Source organism: Sciurus vulgaris (genome assembly GCF_902686455.1).
Source record: "Sciurus vulgaris genome assembly, chromosome: 12".
Lineage (NCBI taxonomy): Eukaryota > Metazoa > Chordata > Mammalia > Rodentia > Sciuridae > Sciurus > Sciurus vulgaris.
The window spans coordinates 59,851,368-59,871,574 of NC_136473.1; the positions used below are offsets into that span (position 1 = coordinate 59,851,368).

General features: G+C 35.7%; 1 protein-coding gene across 1 annotated transcript in view; it reads right to left on the reverse strand.

The window, feature by feature from the left end:
* DNAH14 (dynein axonemal heavy chain 14) overlaps window positions 1-20,207 on the reverse strand; it is a gene marked incomplete at its 3' end in the record, with an annotated part of 400,436 nt that overhangs the window by 127,737 nt on the left and 252,492 nt on the right. Inside the window, exons 54-59 of the mRNA XM_079107288.1 lie at window positions 11,713-11,910; window positions 10,781-10,942; window positions 8,511-8,702; window positions 7,150-7,331; window positions 2,272-2,380; window positions 1,643-1,768 (exon numbers count right to left, since the gene is read on the reverse strand). Of these exons, the coding sequence (XP_078963414.1) occupies window positions 1,643-1,768; window positions 2,272-2,380; window positions 7,150-7,331; window positions 8,511-8,702; window positions 10,781-10,942; window positions 11,713-11,910 (969 nt within the window). The remainder of the gene's footprint in view (window positions 1-1,642; window positions 1,769-2,271; window positions 2,381-7,149; window positions 7,332-8,510; window positions 8,703-10,780; window positions 10,943-11,712; window positions 11,911-20,207) is intronic.

Here is a 20,207-nt window from a genome sequence, read left to right on the forward strand (position 1 = left end):
CCCAATTAGAATGGCGATTATCAAGAATACGAGCAACAACAGGTGTTGGCGAGGATGTGGGGAGAAAGGTACACTCATACACTGCTGGTGGGGCTGCAAATTAGTGCAGCCACTATGGAAAGCAGTGTGGAGATTCCTTAGAAAACTTGGAATGGAACCACCATTTGACCCAGCTATCCCACTCCTTGGCCTATACCCAAAGGACTTAAAATCTGCATACTACAGAGATACAGCCACATCAATGTTCATAGCTGCTCAATTCACAATAGCCAGACTGTGGAACCAACCTAGATGCCCTTCAATTGATGAGTGGATAAAGAAACTGTGGTATATATATACAATGGAATATTACTCAGCCATAAAGAATGATAAAATTATGACATTTGCAGGCAAATGGATGAAATTGGAGAATATCATGCTAAGTGAGATAGGCCGATCTCAAAAAGCCAAAGGACGAATGATATCGCTGATAAGTGGAGGATGACACATAATGGGGGGGAGGGAAGGGTTAGAGTTAGGGTTAGGGAGGGGGGCAAGTATGGAGGAAGGAAGGACTGTATAGAGGGTAAAGAGGGGTGGGAGGGGTGGGGGGAAGGGAAAAAATAACAGAATGAATCAAACAACATTGCTCTATGTAAATTTATGATTACACAAATGGTATGCCTTTACGCCATGTACAAACAGAGAAACAACATGTATCCCATTTGTTTACAATAAAAAAAAAAAAAGAAAGAAAGTAATGCAGATAATAGAAGCACAAGTGACAACAAGAAAAAGCCAGGCTGATATATTTCGTATTCCTGATGTGAACTTTTCTTTAGCCAGGTTACAAGGTAAAAAATCAGTGATGAGCTAGTCAGATCTGAAAAGAAGCCAACCAAAACATTTTGAAATTACCAAGAGTAATACTTGAACTATGTATTCACCTTCACTATGGTTCAGAATAAACTTTGCCCTAAGTATTTACTGCGCTTTGGGATATTAGCCAATGGCAGTAGCACTTGTATGTAATTTGTAAATAAATTGTAAATAAATAATTACACATGTACTGGCATGTGTTTGTATTTTAATTGATAGAATTATTTCTATAAAGTCATGAAAGAAGCTCCACTCTCCACCTTCTCTGAGCTTGAGAGACTATTGATCAGACAGATCTAAGTACTGGGAAATCTGATGAATCACACTGACTTCTGCTGGGATTTAGACTAGGCAGGACAGTGAGGAATTGCTGATTTAAAAATAGGACCATTCAGTAACTACTCAGTGAACAACAGAAGTGACACACACCAAAAAACCAGGTCCTAGAACTGCCTCGTTTCTTGCTGATGTTCCTCTTGAAGGCCAAATGTATTTTAATTTTTTATTAGTGTATTATAGTTATGTATTTTTTGACATGGTCTTGAACGAGTTTCTGTCACTGAAACTGAGGAGTGTGGGTTTCCTAAGGACGGAGACCATGCATGTTTGTACTCCTTGCTTTCATTTAATAATGTAGTGGGGTCTCAATAAATATTTGCTGAGATAAAAATAAAAAACATCCATAGTTGGACATGATAAAGAGCAGTCTGACATTTACAATTGGGAGTTAGAAAATAATTTTTCAAATCTAAAATCATTTTTATTGTCTATATTTTAATTTTACCTGAGCATAATCTTCCACAATTCTTACTTCTTCTGCCATAATTTCTTCATCCTGTTTAACAAGCATCTGAACTTTCTCAACTACTTGTGAATCTTTCTGTAGTTTCTCCATCATAGTTTCAGTTTCCTAATGAACCAAATAATTTTCCTTAGAATGAATTTTGAGATATGATCTCTTTTGAAAGGATAAATTCAAATAGCTCATTTTGTTATGATGAAATTTATCGAAGTCAGCTGAAATACATTTATTTAGAATATTTGACAGACTGCAAGTTACCACAGCATATTTCATATGGATTTAACTAATTAACTAGGGAATCCCTCTGTATAAACCTCTATAGTTAGTTATATTCCTATGTTCACACTAAATTATTAAAATGTAATCACGTTACTATTTTGTTCTTACTGTTGTTATTCTCCCCCCTCATTTCACAAATAAGAAAATTGAGACTAAAGGAGATCAAGTAATTTCTTCAAGGTTGCACAGCTGCAGAGTAGTGCAGTTGGAATTCTAAGTCACCTTTGTCAGGTATCAGAGCCTTTGTTTTCAAACAATGGTCTATATCTATATAATCATCTATATCCAAACAGTGTCTATAAAATCTTTAAAAGATTTCACAACAAACATACCTTTGTTTTTTGTTCTATTTGAGGGCCAAGAATCAAGAGCTCCTCCTGCATGTCCGTAACTAGTGCGGTTGCTTCCAGGATCTTGGATAAACCTAGGTGGAAATGACACCTGAAGGAAAAAGAAAGCCTGGGCTGAGTCTCCTGGTCTGAAATGCTTGGACCCAGAAGCTTTTCAGATTTTGGAGTTTTTCGAGTTTTGAAATATTTCCACAGACCTTTCCAGCTGAGCCTCCCCTACCTGAAAATGCAAAATCGGAATGTTTTCAGTGTCATATTGGTGCTCAAAAGTTTTAGATTTTGGATTTTCAGATTAGGGATGATGGATCCAAAATTCAGGGGTGCTCATCCTGTATTAAGAAGGTGTAAAATGTAACAAAATATTAGTGACGTAATTTGATAGCATATAAAAGGTCAAATGGGGTTTATTCCAGGGATGCAAGACTAGTCCAATATTTTAAAGTATATCAATATATCCACTATGACAAAATTCATGATAATAACGCCTTTTTAAAGTTGTTTCTTTTTAGTTGTACATAGTACATTCTATACAGTGTAATCCACTTTGACAAAATTATACAAGCATGGAATATCTTTTTTTGGGGTGGGGGGAGTACCAGGGATTAAACTCAGGGCCACTTGGCCACTGAGCCATATCCTCAGCCCTATTTTGTATTTTATTTAGAGACAGGGTCTCACTGAGTTGCTTAGTGACTTGCTTTTGCTGAGGTTGGCTTTGAACTTGTGATCCTTCTGCCTCAGTGTCTCGAGCTGCTGGGATTATAGGTTTGTGCCAACACACTTGGCATGGAATATATCTTATTCTAATTAGGACTCCATTCTTGTGGGTGTACATGATGGTGATATTCACTTAGGTATTTTTATATATGTATGTAGGAAAATTATGTTAGATTTATTGTATTGTCTTTCCTATTTCTATCCCTCGACTCTTCCCTTTATTCCCCTTTGTCTAATCTACTGAACTTCTCTTCTCCAACTCCCTCTTTATTGTGGTTTAGCTTCCACATATCAGCAAAAAGTTTGACCTTTGGTTTTTTGGGATTGGCTTAATTCATTTAGCATGATAGTCTCCAGATCCATCCATTTACTGGCAAATGTCATAAAGTCATTCTTTATGGCTGAGTAATATTCCATTATGTATGCACCACGATTTCTTTATCCAATCATCAAGATAAAAACTCCTATAAAACTAGGAATCAAAAGGAAGTCCCTCAATTTGATAATGAACAGGTACATTAAAAATAAAATGAACATTAAGGAAAACCTGATAAAGAAAACTGGAAAAAGTGGAGCAAACCCTTTACAGGCAATTTGGGCTTCAAATATGACAATTTCCCAGAAGGGTACCTCCAATTGAAGTATAATATTTAATTATGAGTTTTGGAATGGGGAAAAGTCCCAATTGGCTGTAAGAGACCCAAACCACATAATTAACTCTTACCAGTTTTTCTTATCCCAGGCTTGCCCCTGGAAAACTGGGATATGCGAATTTGTGAGTAGCAAAGAAGAGGTGGAACATGGGGAACTATCACCTCATGCTTCTTTTGCCACCTAGCTACACTTGGTAGATATTGGCCTGTTATGGATATTGATGATAAATGATCACACATAGAAGATGACAACCCTGAGGGTGGCCCTGGTGGAAGATGTTCTTGGATAGTATGAGGAATGTAAGAGGAAACTGTTGAGCCATCATGGCATATGTGTGGATAAGACATGAGGAAGGCTAAGAAAAGGGGAAGTAATTTTGACAAATTTCTGCATTGGATGCGATTATGTGATTTTTCTGCTTACCCTATTAATGAAATGGATATATTGATTGATTTTCAAATATTGAAACAGTCTTGCATCCCTGGTTTGGCCATGCTGTACAGTTCCTTTTATTATATTTGCTAATATTTTGTGTTGCCTTATACATTCTTAATACAGGTGGAACATCCCTAATCCAAAAATACAAAACTTTTTGAGTACCAGAGGGACACTCAAATGTGCTGATGACATGACTGTGGATGGACAGCAACAACCGTGGGAGGTAAGAAGATACTTTAGATGCTGGGAGTCTGGAGTGGAAGGAGGGTCCATTAATTTCTCTTACCTCTAGTCTATAGGGCATATGGTCAATTTACCTAAGCTGTTCCCATTACTCCCAATTTAGCTGCTGATCAGCAAAAATTTTAATCTAATAGAAATTTCTCAGGAGCTGCCAACTTCAGGAGTAGACAGACTAATCAAGCAATATAACAAGATCAATTTTCTGAACTGTGATGTGATTCCTTTAGCCTCATTATATTCACAGACTATCTCAACTGCTCTAATATTGAGTTTGTCATGCCCTATGTGATGTTGTTAACAAAAACTTAATAAAATTAGACTCTAACCCCATATTAGCAAAATACTGCTATCAAGGTCTCTCCTTTCCCTTCTCTTCCTCCTTTTCCCTCTCTTCTTCCTCCTGCTTCTTTTGCAGTACTGGGGATAGAGCCCAGGGGCACTCTATCACTGAGCTACATCCCAGCCTTTTTTATTTTTAATTTTGAGACAGGGTTTCCTGAAGTTGCCAAGGCCAGGTTTGAACCGAACTTGCAATCTTCCAAAAACAGCTACAACTTCTTATGAAAACATCAGGCTTATGCCTCCTTTCACAAACAAGCTAGTCTAAGTTCTTTATTATGAGTAATGATGAAAAATCACATTGCCCTGCACTTCCTGCTGACCAGTTGAGGCAGAGTATGTGCAATTGCCAATACTTCTTGGTGCATCTGGGTGAATAACATTTTTTTTACTGGTTTGGCTCCAGATAGGGAGCCTGCCTGATCTGCTCTCCAAGAGGGAGTCATAGACATGGCTACCCTCATTCAGTGTTCCCTAAGACAAACAGAATGGATTTAGTTCAAACCCCTATTGGTACAATTAATTAGGGTACCAATGGAGTGGCTTAATTTTTTAAATAATTGTTAGCTGGTTACATGACAGGTCAGGAGATGAACTTGTAGAGGAATGGTTGTACCAAATGGCCTTGGCAACCCTTCATGTCTCCATATAGGCCATACTGGCAAGGCTTAACCGCAACTAATTTAAGTCTTGGCAGAGCTTCTTTGATCCTGCAGGACATGAGAACATGGGATGTTTGTGAGCAGATGCTGCAAGGCTGTTTCCCATTGACATCCCTATCTTTTGGGGGAAGCTGTCGAGAGCTTTTCAATGTCTCCTGGGTTCTGATTAGATATGAGGGGCTGGGTATGTAGCTCAGTGGCATAGTGCTTGTCCAGCATGTTCGAGGCCCTGGGTTGGATCCCCAGTACTGTTAAAAATACTAGAAGGATTCTACTTAGGTATGAGGCTTTCTTCTTTGTATCTTCTCTCCCACCTCCTCAGATATAGTTGTTGGATCTGCAGCTAAGCAGACTCTATCACTGAGCTACATCCCCAGCCCTCAGCCATAGACTGTCCCAACTCTCTGTGGTGTAGTTGACTGACCCCTTTCTTTTGATATTAAGGGGCATGGGGAGTGGTAACTTTAGTCATTGTCTATGGAAGTAGATGTTGGCTATGCAAGCTTTCATTGTTTGTATAAGTAATAAACTGTCCAAAACTTGCCTTGTTAGAGGCAGCCTCTGACTTCACATAGGGGAAATATCCACTCTATTTCTCTTTTTTTCCCTCAACAACCTTACTTATCTGAGCATATGTTAAAAGAAGAAAGAAATTGATACATAATATATTTTAATGTTATAAATAGTTCACTGATGGCCCCTGAAACAGGGTCAGAAATGCAATTTCACTTGTGTCCTCTATGTATAATTTGAGAAGTAAATAAACCATCAAATAAAAGCTAAACAAATTAAAACAAAAGCAAAAGAAACCCAACACATACAAACATGAAATTGCAAAATAAGTACAACAAATTCCAATAAGACCTTAATATTATCTATGAATATAAATTAGGCACTTTAAATTTTCAAAATCTTGGAAGTATATTTCCTCCAGAGCTTCCAGGTGAGAATTCAGCCTGACCAATACCTAGACATGAACCTATGAGACATTAAAATATGAACCTAGTCAAGCCCAATGACCCTCTGGCCTATAGAACTACAAGCTAAAGTATTAATTTTTGTTAAAGACATTAAGTTTGGGCCAGCATAAAAAAGGTAACTATAAAACCAGAGTAATAAAAAGCTAATGCAGCTAATATTACAGTACCACAGAGTATCTGACGCTAAGGGTCAAAGCACTGGTTTTCCAACTTATTTTGGCAGCATTCCTGAATTTTGAGATGAAAATCTGACAAGAACTCTCAACTTAAGTAGTAAATAAAAGCAGATCCTCTATGGTTCAATTGAAGCAATTTGTTGGATTGAGACAGTTTCTGTTGAGTATTAATTTTAACACAAATACTGATTTCACTAATATTACATGTCAAGTAATATTTTATTTTGTATTCTCAATATATAGTTGGAATTCTATATAGCTTCCTCAAAATTCCAGATAATAAATGTTATAAATGCAACATAATAAAAGGGAACCACTTCCAATTGGATAGTTAAGGAAAGCCTGACTGGTAAAAAATGTAAATGTCAGATGAAGTTGAACATGGCAGCAGTTCATACCAGGTAATCTTTCATTTATCATCATGAGCTAGCCAATAACTTCAAATTTTTGTTTCTTAAAATACCTTTGAAAACCACTTGTTTAAGACAATAAAGAGTCATTGACTACATCCACAGATAATATTGCAGACCTTTTAGCTTTTGCCATAATGAAAAAGGTAGATTTGGGAACAACATTTTGTATTTGTGTCTCTTTTACAAATAAAAGCACCAATATAAAATATTTGTTTATGATTTGGTCTCGAAGTCCTACCTCTTCGTTTGCATTTCCTCCTCTCGTGAGCTCAAAATATATGCGAATGTTTCCATGAACTGCAAGTAGCTTCTGGGACTGATATAATAATGTCTTCCAGTTTCTTGAAAGTATTTTGGGCTTAAGTTGTTTATGCTTTTGTGGATTTGAACACATGTTGGGGCAAAATTTTCCTTTAAGTTCTGAAGAATAATAATTTTTTAAGAATTAAAAGAGAGCAATGTGGATTTACATAAATAAAAGAAAACTGAACACTATTAATAACTAGAAATAGTTTATCATTTCTGAGATATGGAGATGTAGAGAAAGATCCTGGCTATATGGGACCATGAACATATCAGCTTTAATGGGATAGTGGTGAGGTAAGAAGAGGCAATCATACAGCTGAAGATTAATAGCATACAGACTCATGCTCCTAGGCTTCACCCTTATTTTTGCTACAGGTATCCAAGGACTTAGGGCACCAGCATCAGTGGCCAGAGGTTCTGGAGCTTTTTCTATCTCTCATTTCCTTTCTTAAATAGTTATCAACAGCAAGATACCCAAGGAATTTTCCTTGAGTAAAACAGAGCTACAAAAATGTGACGGTCCAAAAGACCCACAGGTGGGTAAAACCAGAATAGAAATGGCATTTGCTTAGACTGGGAGAGAATTTAGGTTTAGACATAATTGAGTCCTGGCTACCCATCTCCAGTCCACGAAGCCCAGCTAATACTGGTCACTTGTAACCCAGATGCATTTTCTTCTAGTTCCACTTGTCTCTATTCTTCTTGGCCTTTCCTTGAACACTTGGACAAGCAAGAGCACAGTCCCTTTCTAAGTACTGCCTTGAGTTTCAGGCTCCAGGCATTTACATCTTCTTTTGTCAGCATTCCTTTCCCTTCCTCTACCAGCTGGGTTATATGGAGTCTTTGATCACTCTAGAATAGATTCTTACTTGTGGCTTATAAATTCAGAGCTAATTGCACGTTGTGGTCTTTATTCTCATTTCTTTGTAGTTTTGCTGTTATAGCAAAGCCAAGCAATTTACAAGGCATACCCAGAAGGCTGCAGAATCTTTACCACAGGATCTGCCATACAAAATGCAGGTGGTTTTCCTTCATGGAAATCTCTGTTTACCATGGGGGCAGAATAGTGAAAAGGCCCAGGAAGTGCAGAATCTGAGTGCATTTGAAATACTGTGGGTAAGGGGGGCAAAATAGATGGAGACTGAAGAGGAGTCAAGATGAGCAATTGATCTATTTTATAATTTGGCTTAGAATTGTCTATTTTTGCCCATCTAGGATTCATTGCTGTTCAGAGATATAATGCTACCAGATGCCGTTAATAAAATGAAACCTTCTCTTGTGTTAGATATTTACCTCTTTGTTCTCTAAATTCACCTTTTCTGTTAAGAGAGAGTTGGCTACAAGAAGGAGAGCTTCTTCTGGCCACTTATGATACCAATCCATTGTGCAGGAGCTAATCATAGAAGGGTATGCTCTGCAATTTTGGCGCAAGTTAGGTCCTGCAGGACTCATAATTATAAAAATATGAAGATATTTATATATTCTCTGAAAATTAATAAAAACATAAGTTGTTAAAATGTAATCCACTTTGAAAAACTACTATATTGAAAATTCCATTTAAAATTTACTTCAGTTCTTTCCTTAGTGGGTGGACTAGAGACTGACTAATTGTGCATTGAGTGTCTGCAACAGAGTCCTTCCCAGGGAACTCACAGTCCACACAGTCGTTCTGAGGGAAGCATTTGTTTCTCCTCCATGTGACTGTACCCTCTTGGCTTCAGCTGGATGGACCCAGTAGGGGAGGCACTGGACTCAGAACCCTCTTTTATGAAGGGGTTTGGTACTAGAGTTTTGTTGAGTAGAGGAACTTATAGCAGATGGCTATGGGTCTGGCCATTTGACTCTTTTCTGGGGTGGTGTGCCTTTAGATATCCACAGAAACTCAAAGTCAGAAATGATCAGGTGAATTAGGGCTAAAAGTCACACAGAGAAAGAAAAGGCCTACAGAACAGATAGGGCACCAGAGGAGATATTAATAAACCCCTATAGCTAAAGGATTATGGCCAAGCAATGCTAGATGATATACAACTTTTTTTAACAGGTCCCAGGCTAAGTGCTAGTTTCTTTGAAGTTTGCCTGTATCACTTTTCTCATCAGACCTGGCTTGCTGCTCCTATTCTTGGCAGTATTGCCCAGGGGGCACAGAGTCCTTCCTCATTTCCATATGTCACTTTATAAAAAATTTACATTCCTGAAAGCAGCCTCCACTTGTACAAAATGACAATATCTTCAAGCATCAAGCAAAATATTTTGCTAAATAAGTATGATAAAGCTGAAAGAAGACTAAAGGGTAAGATTTTTCTTTTTCTTTTCCTCCTCTTTGTCTTTAAAAAATTTATAAATGCAAATTTAGCTTCTCAATGCAAAGTTCATACAGTACATAAATGTTTAAAGTAAAATGAAAGTACTTCTCTTTTCTTGATCCATCCCCAAACTGCTACCTGAAGGTATCCAAAGTTAATAGTTTAAAGTGTTCCTTTATTATTTTATTATTATTATAAGATACAGCAAATACTTTTTGGAAGTATAGTATAATATATATAAATAGTAAAATAAATAATTAAAATTGGTTTCTAACTGGGGTTCTTGGTTTTTCATTTCTGGAGTGCACTGTTCTCCATATTCTAAATCAGAATTTTTTATTCCTTCCCACTTGAAATCTATTTAATAAACTAATTACAATAACAAGGCACTAGAATACCACAAATTGTCGGGATAACTTCTGCTGTTCTTCTTTCCACCATGGCATCTGAAAATATAACTCAAGCCAAGCATTCACTCATATTGCATATGTTCCCTATCAACTGTGGATTCCATTTCTGGATTTTTTTTTTTTTTTAACAATTTCCTCTTGTGATAGATATTAAGCATCTTTTGAAGAATGGTGGGAGGCCAGGTTCAATTTTCACATGACCCCAAGGTAGAAAAACCTGGCACCAGATGTAAGTTACCCTGTGGTTCATCCCCAGTGAATATTGTGGCTTGAATAATCATGGCCATTCATTTACTAAGCTACTGGTCATCCAGTGCGTGGAAAAACACAGAAAGTCCAGGTCATTGGTCTAGTCTATATCTATCATCAGATTGGTCTTTCACAGACTCTCTGCTGCTCAAGTTCATTATGAATATCGCTTGTTCTCTTTGGCCAATTTCTTTCTGTATCCATCACCTTCTGGTCAATTCTAGGGCTACTCAAAGGAATGAAATAATTCTTATTTTATGCCCTTCCTGATTTGTTACCAACATAACTGAAAGGAAACCTCATTAACTGGGAAAGAATCTCAGTGTGAGAAATAATCTTTGGAGCTTTTTAAACAAATTTGTATTGCCTACAGCTGTTACTTTTTTTTTTTTTTTTTTTTTTTTAACTGTTGATAACCAGACAGGCTCAGATAGTTGTTAATCTTTGACATACCTAAGGAATGGAGTGTCTGTGTGTAGGGATGGTGATCATTATTTTAGCTTTAAAAATGCATATTCAACTTGAAAATCTTGTACCTAATTATGTGATCTGCTTTTAACTTAACATGACAGTTTGATAAAATCAACTCACAAAAAAGTACCTTTTGGAAGAATGTAAGAAAAGATTGTCTGTCATCCACATAGTCAGATTGTTCAGCCAAAGATCGAATCCTCATTGCGATAGAATCCAGTTCCTCATTTTCAAACAAGTCAGGTATTTTTCCTGAGCTGACAATGTAGCTCAAATCTTCCAAAAGTGATTTCTTAGGTGAAATATATATTTAATCAGGAATGAGTAAATTATTCATATTTTCTGCTCCAAACAAACTGAGAAAGTAATGTTATTTAAGGGAAACTGAGACCTTTTTAAAAAACTAACTTCTTGATTAAATTCCATCAAAAAAATTTTTTGAGTCAAAATAAGCTTCATCCATCCATCCATTCATTCAGACATTAGAGAAATATATTCTTGGTATTGACAGTATGTCACATACCTGTGTTAAGCACTAGAGCAAGAGGTAAGGAAGAATAGGTACAGTAATGAACTGAGAAGGGACCTTGCTTCAAGCAGTTCATAGAAGCCCTGAATATATCTACATTTGTGTTTGAATAGCAGACAATCTAGTAATAATATGGCAGAGGGATTATTTTAATTAAACCAAGTTCATCTCTATTTAGGGTTCCAAAATTAATGGGATAGGAAACAGAAGAGAAAAATCAGGGAAAGAAACTCTACCTGAAGACTTATTATGAAAGTATAAACTTTTTGCTTTGAGAATAAAAATAAGTTTTCCTAAAAAAGACCCAACTTTCTTCAGCAGACTACATTTATTCAAAACTATGGCATGATTACAAATACATGGACTCTGTAGGCTATGATTAGGTAAGGGCAGAGAATAATGAAAAGAATTAATACAGTAGGCTAATTGAACTACATGTAAGTATTTTCTTACTTTTCAAATAGTAAATTACTTGGGGGTAGGGCTACATAAATATCAAACTTTGGCAAATAATAAAGACAGAAAGCACTTACATGTTCTAGGGATAAGTTAACAACCATCAGAACAGTGGCATTCCCTTCAAGCCCTGTTTGAAGAGACACCTTTTTAAGGACTTCTTTGAATTCTATGTAGGCATAATTGTGAGATACAGGCACTCGGTACAGTTTGTGTTCTGCCACGTAACAGGCTAGGGTTGCACAAGTTTCTTTTCCACATCCATCTGTTCCAATCTTTGAAAGAAAAAAAAAAAATCAAAACTAACATATGATTTCTATAAATTTTCTGAGAGTCTGTCAATATACAATTTTGGTTTATTTGTGCTCAAAATTTTGTCAGAAAACACATTTTAGATGATTTTTATTTATAACTTTTTAGGTGGCATATTAAACACAATTTAAATATTTTATCAAAATATTATAAGGCACTTATCCAAATTCAATATTTTCATTTTTCATAACCTCTTGAAATATATAATTTCACTGAAAATATAACATGATCTGAAAAAGTAGCATAGAGAGGCTTAGAAATCATCATTATGTCACTGTCGATATTTAGTTCTTCATTTATAAGAAACTAGATAGATATTTATGTTCAGCAATAATAAATCCTCTTTGGTAATGATGAAAAGGTATCCATTTTTAAAAACAATTTTATTAAAGTGTAACTCATGGTCTACATCTGTTTCAAGTGTCCAATGATTTTTAGTAAATTTATAGATTTATTCAGCTATTACCACAATCCATTTTAGAACATTCCCATGACTTCAAAAAGATCCCTGAAGTCCATGTGCGCTAATGCCCATCCCAATTCCTAGGGCCCAGGCTCTAATATGCTTTCTATTTCTGTTGATTTAGCTCTTTTAGATATTTCAAACCACTGAAGTCTGTTAAATCTCATTTCTTTAATGTAATATAATTATTTTGAAGTTCTTTCATGTTGTAGTGCATTATCAATAGTTTGTTCCTTTTTATTGCCAAATAGTATTCTATTGTATGGATATACCATAATTTACTTATCCATTTATCATTAATGGGCATTTGGACTGTTTCCAATTTTAAGCTACTATGAATATTTGTTTATTTCTTTGAGTGGACATTTGTTTTACTTTTCTCCTAACAGCTACCATTAGTAAAATAAATCGGCTACAAGAAATGAACTAGTATTTGGATGTTATTATTGACTAAAGCCCATACTTCATTCAGATTTTCTTAGTTTTTACCTAATATTCTATACCTTTTCCAAGGTCCCCTCCAGGGGCCAACACTGCTCTCTGGAGTATTATAGTAAAGGGACTCAGGTGGTTAACCTGTGTTCTAGTTTCTACTGCCCCAGGTTGTGAACAGGGGACATTAATTCCCTCTGTTGACTATGAATGATGCAAAGTCCAGCCAGTGTCCAAACGGTGCTTTTTCACTCACCGTTTGTGACCATGGGGTCAGGTTGGGGGCTGGATAAGGCTGGGAGCAGTTACGTTGCCTCAGGTCAGGCAATTTTCCACCTTAACTGATCTCTGGCTATGTTTGTGGATGCCTTCTGTTTAAGTTTCCTTGGGTCTTCAAGGAACTCTCTCAGCAGACTTCTGCCTGTGGCTTCTTCCATCCCAGAAATGGATCTCTATGTTACTGAATATTCAGGCAATCTCCCTCCAGTATGACACAATGATGTAGGGGATAGTCCCACTTTCCTCTGTTCAAGGTCAAAGCTGCGTTGGTGATCTGTAACTGTCTGAGTTGGGAGGAAGCTGTGTACATTATCTTTGGAAAGGATCCAGTCAAATCCTTTGTCAAAGTTTTAACTGTTTTTTGTTTTTGTTTTTGTTTTGTTTTGTTTTTTTTGGTCATTTGTTATGGAGTTATAGGAGGAGTTCTTTATACATTTTCTGGTGGGGGCTACCTGGGATTGAACTCAGGGGCACTCAACCACTGAGCCACATCCCCAGCTTTATTTTGTATTTTATTTAGAGACAGCGTCTCACTGAGTTCCTTAGTGCCTTGCTTTTGCTGAGGCTGACTTTGAACTCGAGATCCTCCTGCCTCAGCTTCCTGAGATAGTAGGATTACAGGCTCCTGACTTTATACATTTTTACAGTAATGAAATATATGATTTTGGTTAATAATTCAAACTCACATACTTTTTCTGTTCAAAAGTTGGAAGTGAAAACAAACACTGATATTAATGAGATAGGATCCTCTTTGAAAAATATAAACATTTTTAAAAATATATTTTTAGTGGCCAATGGACCTTTATTTTATTTATTTATTTATATGAAGAGCTGAGAATTGAACCCAGGACCTCACACATGCCAGGCAAGTGCTCTACCACTGAGCCACAACCCCAGCCCACAAATATAAACATTTTTTATGTAAGATGAATTATAAGTTTCGGAAGTAAAAATGTGATTTATGATTAATGTTCATAGTTTCTTGTCTAACACACTAAACTCATATATATATATATATATATATATGCCCCTTACACCATTGTAAAAAGATATAATGCCTATCTCAAAACTCTCTGTGACTTTTATTTCACACCTATTTTGAGTATTTTAATGTGTAAGTTTAGTTACAACTTAACATTTAAAATCTATTGCCCTAAATTAAATATCATATTAGTTATAGATTGTCATCAGCATGGTAACATATCTGTTAAATTAGGTTATGAATAGTATTTAGGTGGTGAAGGAGCTGATAAAAATATATACTCCAATTTATTTGAATAAATTAGCACTTGAGAACTCCTTCTGAGAGTTACTCTCCAGAAAAATTTTAAGAGGACTTGTATGAGTCTGACCAGGGCCCTGAAAAACGTATGACACGTGAAGAAGATGAAATGTCAGAAAATGAAGATAGTGTCAAAAATGTCTCAAGTGAAGAACTTCTCCCAAAAGCCAAGGAACCACAAAAAATTTCTTACAGCTTTGAAGACATTATTTCAGGTAACACAAATGAGACTTTAAAAATGAGGAGAAACATATTAATAGCTGAAAAAATAATATGTGAGAGAAATTTAGCTATGTGTTATCAGTTTATAGATTATTATTTTTATAAATTTTAAGATAAATAGGGTCTAAAGTGAGCAGTGAATGTATAGATCATTTGTGGTACATACAAGCAATAACACCATATTCATTTTCATCTCAATACGAGAGCAGTTTTGGGCATGGTGGCAAATACCTGTAACCTGACTGACTCAAGAGGCTAAGGCAAGAGGATCACAAGTTCAAGACTAGCCTGGGCAACTTAGTGAGAACCTGTCTCAAAAGTATAAAGGGCTGAGGATGTAGACCAGTAGTAGAATCCTCCCCCTACCTCACCGCCAAGATTCAATTCCCAGTACCACACACACACACAAAGTCAAGCAGTTTCTCACTGAGAGGGTTCAAGGACTCTCTTCGTCAGGACAGACACTACCTGGAAGGAGAAGTAGCTTAGTGGTTGAACATTTGCCTAGCATGCATGAGGCCCTAGGTTTCATCTCCAAAACAGCTAAAAAATATATATATTTTTTAAAATTTCAAACTCCTGGACTCCAGAATCAGGCTGAGGGGGTGCTGCTTGAATACTGCCTTTCAGATGACCTCTGCAGTTCATTCTTAGGCTATCTGGAGAACACTGACATATAGTAAGTTGTCATTTAGCTCTTATAAATATCAATCAATTATTAAAAATTCTCTCTTTCTTTCAATGGAAACCACACAGAAACCATGATTAGTTTGGAGAATAAACGTATCTATGATGAGTAAGTATTAGACATTTTTTGACATTGAGTAATTGTATTTTGTTAATTACTATATTCTCTTGAAATATTCTTTTATTTTTTTACTCTCTTAAACTTCCAGAATTTCCTACAAATCTCTTTGTAGATCCCAAAAGATCAGAGTTTTCAATAAAATTACAAAATATGGTGACTACTATCAAAAACTGTATAAGTATTTTGACAGTTCAGTCTTCTTTGGCAATACTTGCTTAAATTTAAGCATTCAATGCTCTTATCCAGAGATGTGGCAGACATAGAGTATGAGAAGATCATAAATTCAGTGTTGGGCATCAACATGAAATTAGGAATTATTTGAAGATGTGTGAAGCATCCATATAGCCACAGAGTGCATAAAAGCTAAATATTGGGAAAATAACCCAAGGCTTGAATTTTTCAGTAATGTATTATAAAATTTCATGACACTTATCACAAATAAGCATTATCTTTTATGTTATAGCATAAGATACTTTAAAATAATTCTTTTCTGTCTGCATGTACACAAATTGAAATTACATGGTAATTACTTAATTCCTAGCCTGACCAAAGAATTTACAAAGATTTTAAAGCATCTCCTGAAGTGTCATGTTTGTTTTCCAGTCACATGACCACAGTTTGCTGAGTTCAGATGAAAAAAAAATCCTTTTTACAGTGGAAGCTGGTATCTCATGCTTTATTTGACCTCTTTTTTTTTTTTTTTTTTTTTTTTTGGCAAGACCCAGGAATTCAGTCTCTTTCACTATGCTTTTACCTACCACTACCTATTTAATTTCTTCTTTCTCAAAAACTGGCTGAAATGCAATCAGCATGTCCCTTGAAATCTCATACTTAACGTTTGCCTTGTATTAAGATGAAACATGCAAATCACAAAGTTTTACTAATTCTTGCACAGTCCATTGTGAATCAGCTTGATAGTAGTTTTTTGCTAAATAACATCCAGAGATGTCACCATCATTGTATACTTCTAGACATTATAGACATTGTGGTTGCTTGTTAGGATGTCTCCCTGTCCCAGTATTTTCCTCAGTAGTCTGTGGATTGTTCGTCTGCCTTCTAGCTTTCGGTGTTATAGATTAGAAATCTGATCTTACTGTGATTTACCTTCCTCTGGGTAAAATTGTTATTTTAGCCCAGTATTTTATCAGTTGAAGTTAGCAACTTTATTATAATAAATCTGAATACTGATCTTTCTTCAAATTCGATGAGGCTTCTCAGTCTGAAGAATTGTTTTTCATCAGTCTTTTCACATGTTCCTTCTTTCTCTTTATCCTCCTGTTTCTTTAGATTTCCTGGTTCTAACATCTGATAATTACCATTTCTCTTTTGCTTTCTTGTGATATATTTTTATCATTTGATAATTCCTAAAATGTTTTATTATAATTTGAGACATATAAGAGTTGCAAGCATTGTACAGAGTATCTGGATACTCTTAACAGGCTTTGTCTAACCACAGTATAATTAACAAAACTAAGAGATTAACATTAGTACAATAATATTAATGAAATAGACTTTGTGTGGATTTTATTGGCATTTTACTAATGCTCATTTTCTGTTCCAGGATCTAGTCCAGGATCACACATTGCATTTACTTATCTGCTGATATCCATATTGGTTTCCCCCTGAATGTAATCTGATGCTTTTCTCTCACAGTCTTTAAAATTCTGCCTTTATTTTGTATGTTAGGTATTTTCATTATAATGTGCCTCTGTGTGGATCTGTTGTAATTTTGTACATTTGGTGTCCTGTAAGCCTCTTGTATCTGATTTTCCATTTCATTCGTCAGATTTGGGAAATTTTCTGATATTATTTCATTGAACAGATTATTCATTCCTTTAGTTTGTATCTCTGTGCCTTCCTCAATCCCAATAATTCTTAAATTTAGTCTTTTCATGATATCCCATAATTCTTGTAGGTTCTGTTCATGATTTCTTACCATCTTCTCTGTTTGGTCAACTTTGTTTTAAAGATTAAATATATTTGTCTTCATTGTCTGGGGTTCTTTCTGTCTTCCAAGTGATTTAGTCTGTTGGTTGTGGTTTCTATTGAGTTTTTAATTTGGTTTATTTTTTCTTTTATTTCAAGGATTTCTGTTTGTTTGTTTTTTTTTTTTCAGAATCTCTCTTTAGTGAAATGATCTTTTGCTTCTTGCATTTGCTCTTTTAACTGTTTATTGGTGCAATCAATCATTACCTGCATTTGCTCTTTTATCTCATTGTTCACCTCTCATATCATTTTAATTATGTACATTCTGAATTCTCTTTCTGACATTTCTTCTGCCATGTTGTCATTGGGTTCTATTGATATAGCATTTAGGTTTGTTTGGGACACTTTCTTCCCTTGTTTTCTCATGTTGTTTGTGTATCTTCCCCTCTAGCAGTGGGAATCCAAGATATTGCCATTTTCCCCCTATAGACTTATAGTGTCCCTGCAGATTTATGATACCTCACATTGAAGTGAGAGATCAATATTAGCAGCCCACCATACAAACAATATGTCTTGTTAACCCAAATAATTCTTTTTAAGATATTAACCATGTTGTCTTAATAAACAGAGATGATGAGTTCAAGTTATTTTCTATAGCAATAAGTTAGCAATAAGGACCACCATTTCTAATGGTGGACAAAGAGAATGAGGAGGGGTGTAGGATATAATGTTAATGAGATAAGAAGTGAGTCTACATAGTACCTCTCTATGTTGTAGGAATAGTGAATGTGGAATTAAAAGAAATAGGTTGTTAGCATGAGAAAAGGGAGAGAAACTCCAAGGAGCAGATATATAAGAGGAAGATAGAATGAGAAAAATATTAATAAAAGAAAAAAGTAGGAGTAGGTATAATAGGAATAATCATAATAATTCTACTAATTTAAAACATTCTGCAATAAAATTATACTGTACTGTTCAAATCTCCTATTCTTCAGTAGCCTGATGCCTGAGAAGAACTTGATAATGCAGGGTCCCAAGAAGGGTGCTGTCCCACTGCCTCTAGGTTGGGAACAATCAATGCTTGTGGGCAAAGGCAACCCCTCTGTTGACAGATGGTCAGCTGCATTGTGGGTGTTAGACCATGGGCTGGGGTGTGGAATTCAGCACTGGAGATGGTGGGCCAGATGGCAGACTGGAATCCATTTTCTTTCAGAGCTGGGTACAAATTATTCCAAGACCTAGCTTTTAGGATTTGGGTTGAGAAATCAACTGAGTTCTGAATTGCTTTCCCTCTAAATGTGAACTATTGTTTTATTCTCTGGCAGCCTTTAAGATTCTATCCTTGTTTCATATTTTAGGCATTTTTATAATAATGTGCTTTGGTGTGGGCCTGTTGCAGTTTTGTGTATTTGGAGTCATGTAAGCCTTCTGTAACTGATTTTCCATTTTATTCTTAATGTTGGGAAATTTTCTCATATTATTTCATTGAAAAGAGTGTGCGTTCCATTGGTTTGTATCTCTGCACCTTCAAGTGGTCTAGTTTGTTGGTGATGCTTTCCACTGAATTTTTAATTTTGATTACTGATTCCTTCTTAATTTTGAGGATATCTGCTTGATTTTTTTTTTCAGAATCGCTATCTCTTTATTGTAGTGCTTTCACTTCCTTTAATTTCTCTCTGATTTCACTCCCTACATCATCATCCTTTATTTTGCAGATCATTTCAACTATGTAGATTTTAAACTCCTTCTCTGACAATTCTTCCACAGGTGGTATCAATGGATTCTGTTACTGAAGTATCTTGATGTGTTAGGAGTGATTTGTTCCCTTGCTTTTTCATGTTGTTTGTGTGCTTATCCATCTAATAATATGGATCTGAGACAGTAGAGTTTCTACCTTGTGGACTTATGAAAAAAATATGTAGCATTAAACTATTGATATCTATAATGTTGTCACAATAAACAAAAATGATATAATCAGTTATTGCCAACAATAAAAACAGTAAATTTGAAAAAGGGTTTACAATTTTGAATGGTGGGTATGAGTGAACAGAAGTGATGTAGGATGTCATGAGTATGAGGGAGGAGGAGAGAAGACAGTAGTAAAAAATTAAAGAACGAGTGAAAGAGAGAACAATAGACATTGGCTTTTAGCAGAAGAAAAGAGAGAAGGAGAATCAAAGGCAACAGATAAGTGAGGGAAAAATATATATAAAGTAAAATTTTAAATATTAAAAAAATTAAAAAATAAAAGAATAGAAAATGAAATATACAATCAAATATCCTAGTCCTCCAAAAATTGTTCCATGGAAAATAACTGGTTTCAAAAATGCTAGAAATAAGAAAAAAAAAAAAAAAGAAAACAAACAAACATGAATATGTATAAATGCCCATGAACCATTATGGTCACAATTAAACAGAGAAAAGAAAAAAGGAAAAATAATGAAGATATCTAGAAAAGATGAATTGTTTCCATTGGAGTTCAAAATATTCTCAGCTTCCCTTTTCAGCACTGTTAGGTGGGTTTATCTGGAATGTGATGTTAGCTCCACTCTCAAGGTGGGGATGCTAGAGTGAGAGAGGTAATTCCATAGCAGAACTCCTGGAAGCAGAGTTTAGGCTTAGATAGGCTCTAGGCTCTTCACTGAATGACAATTGGTTTGGAGACTTTAAGTAAGTGCTCTTTCAGGGGCCAGGAATTGCTGTTCCAAGCTGAAAGATTGCACCCCAGGATTTCCCTGGGCTCCACTCTGTGGTGGAGGAGCCAATTCTTAGTCCACTCCCTCACCTGCGGACCCCACGTTTCCTGGTCTAGGGTTCAGTCTCCGACCTCAATTTCTGTCACCTCTGC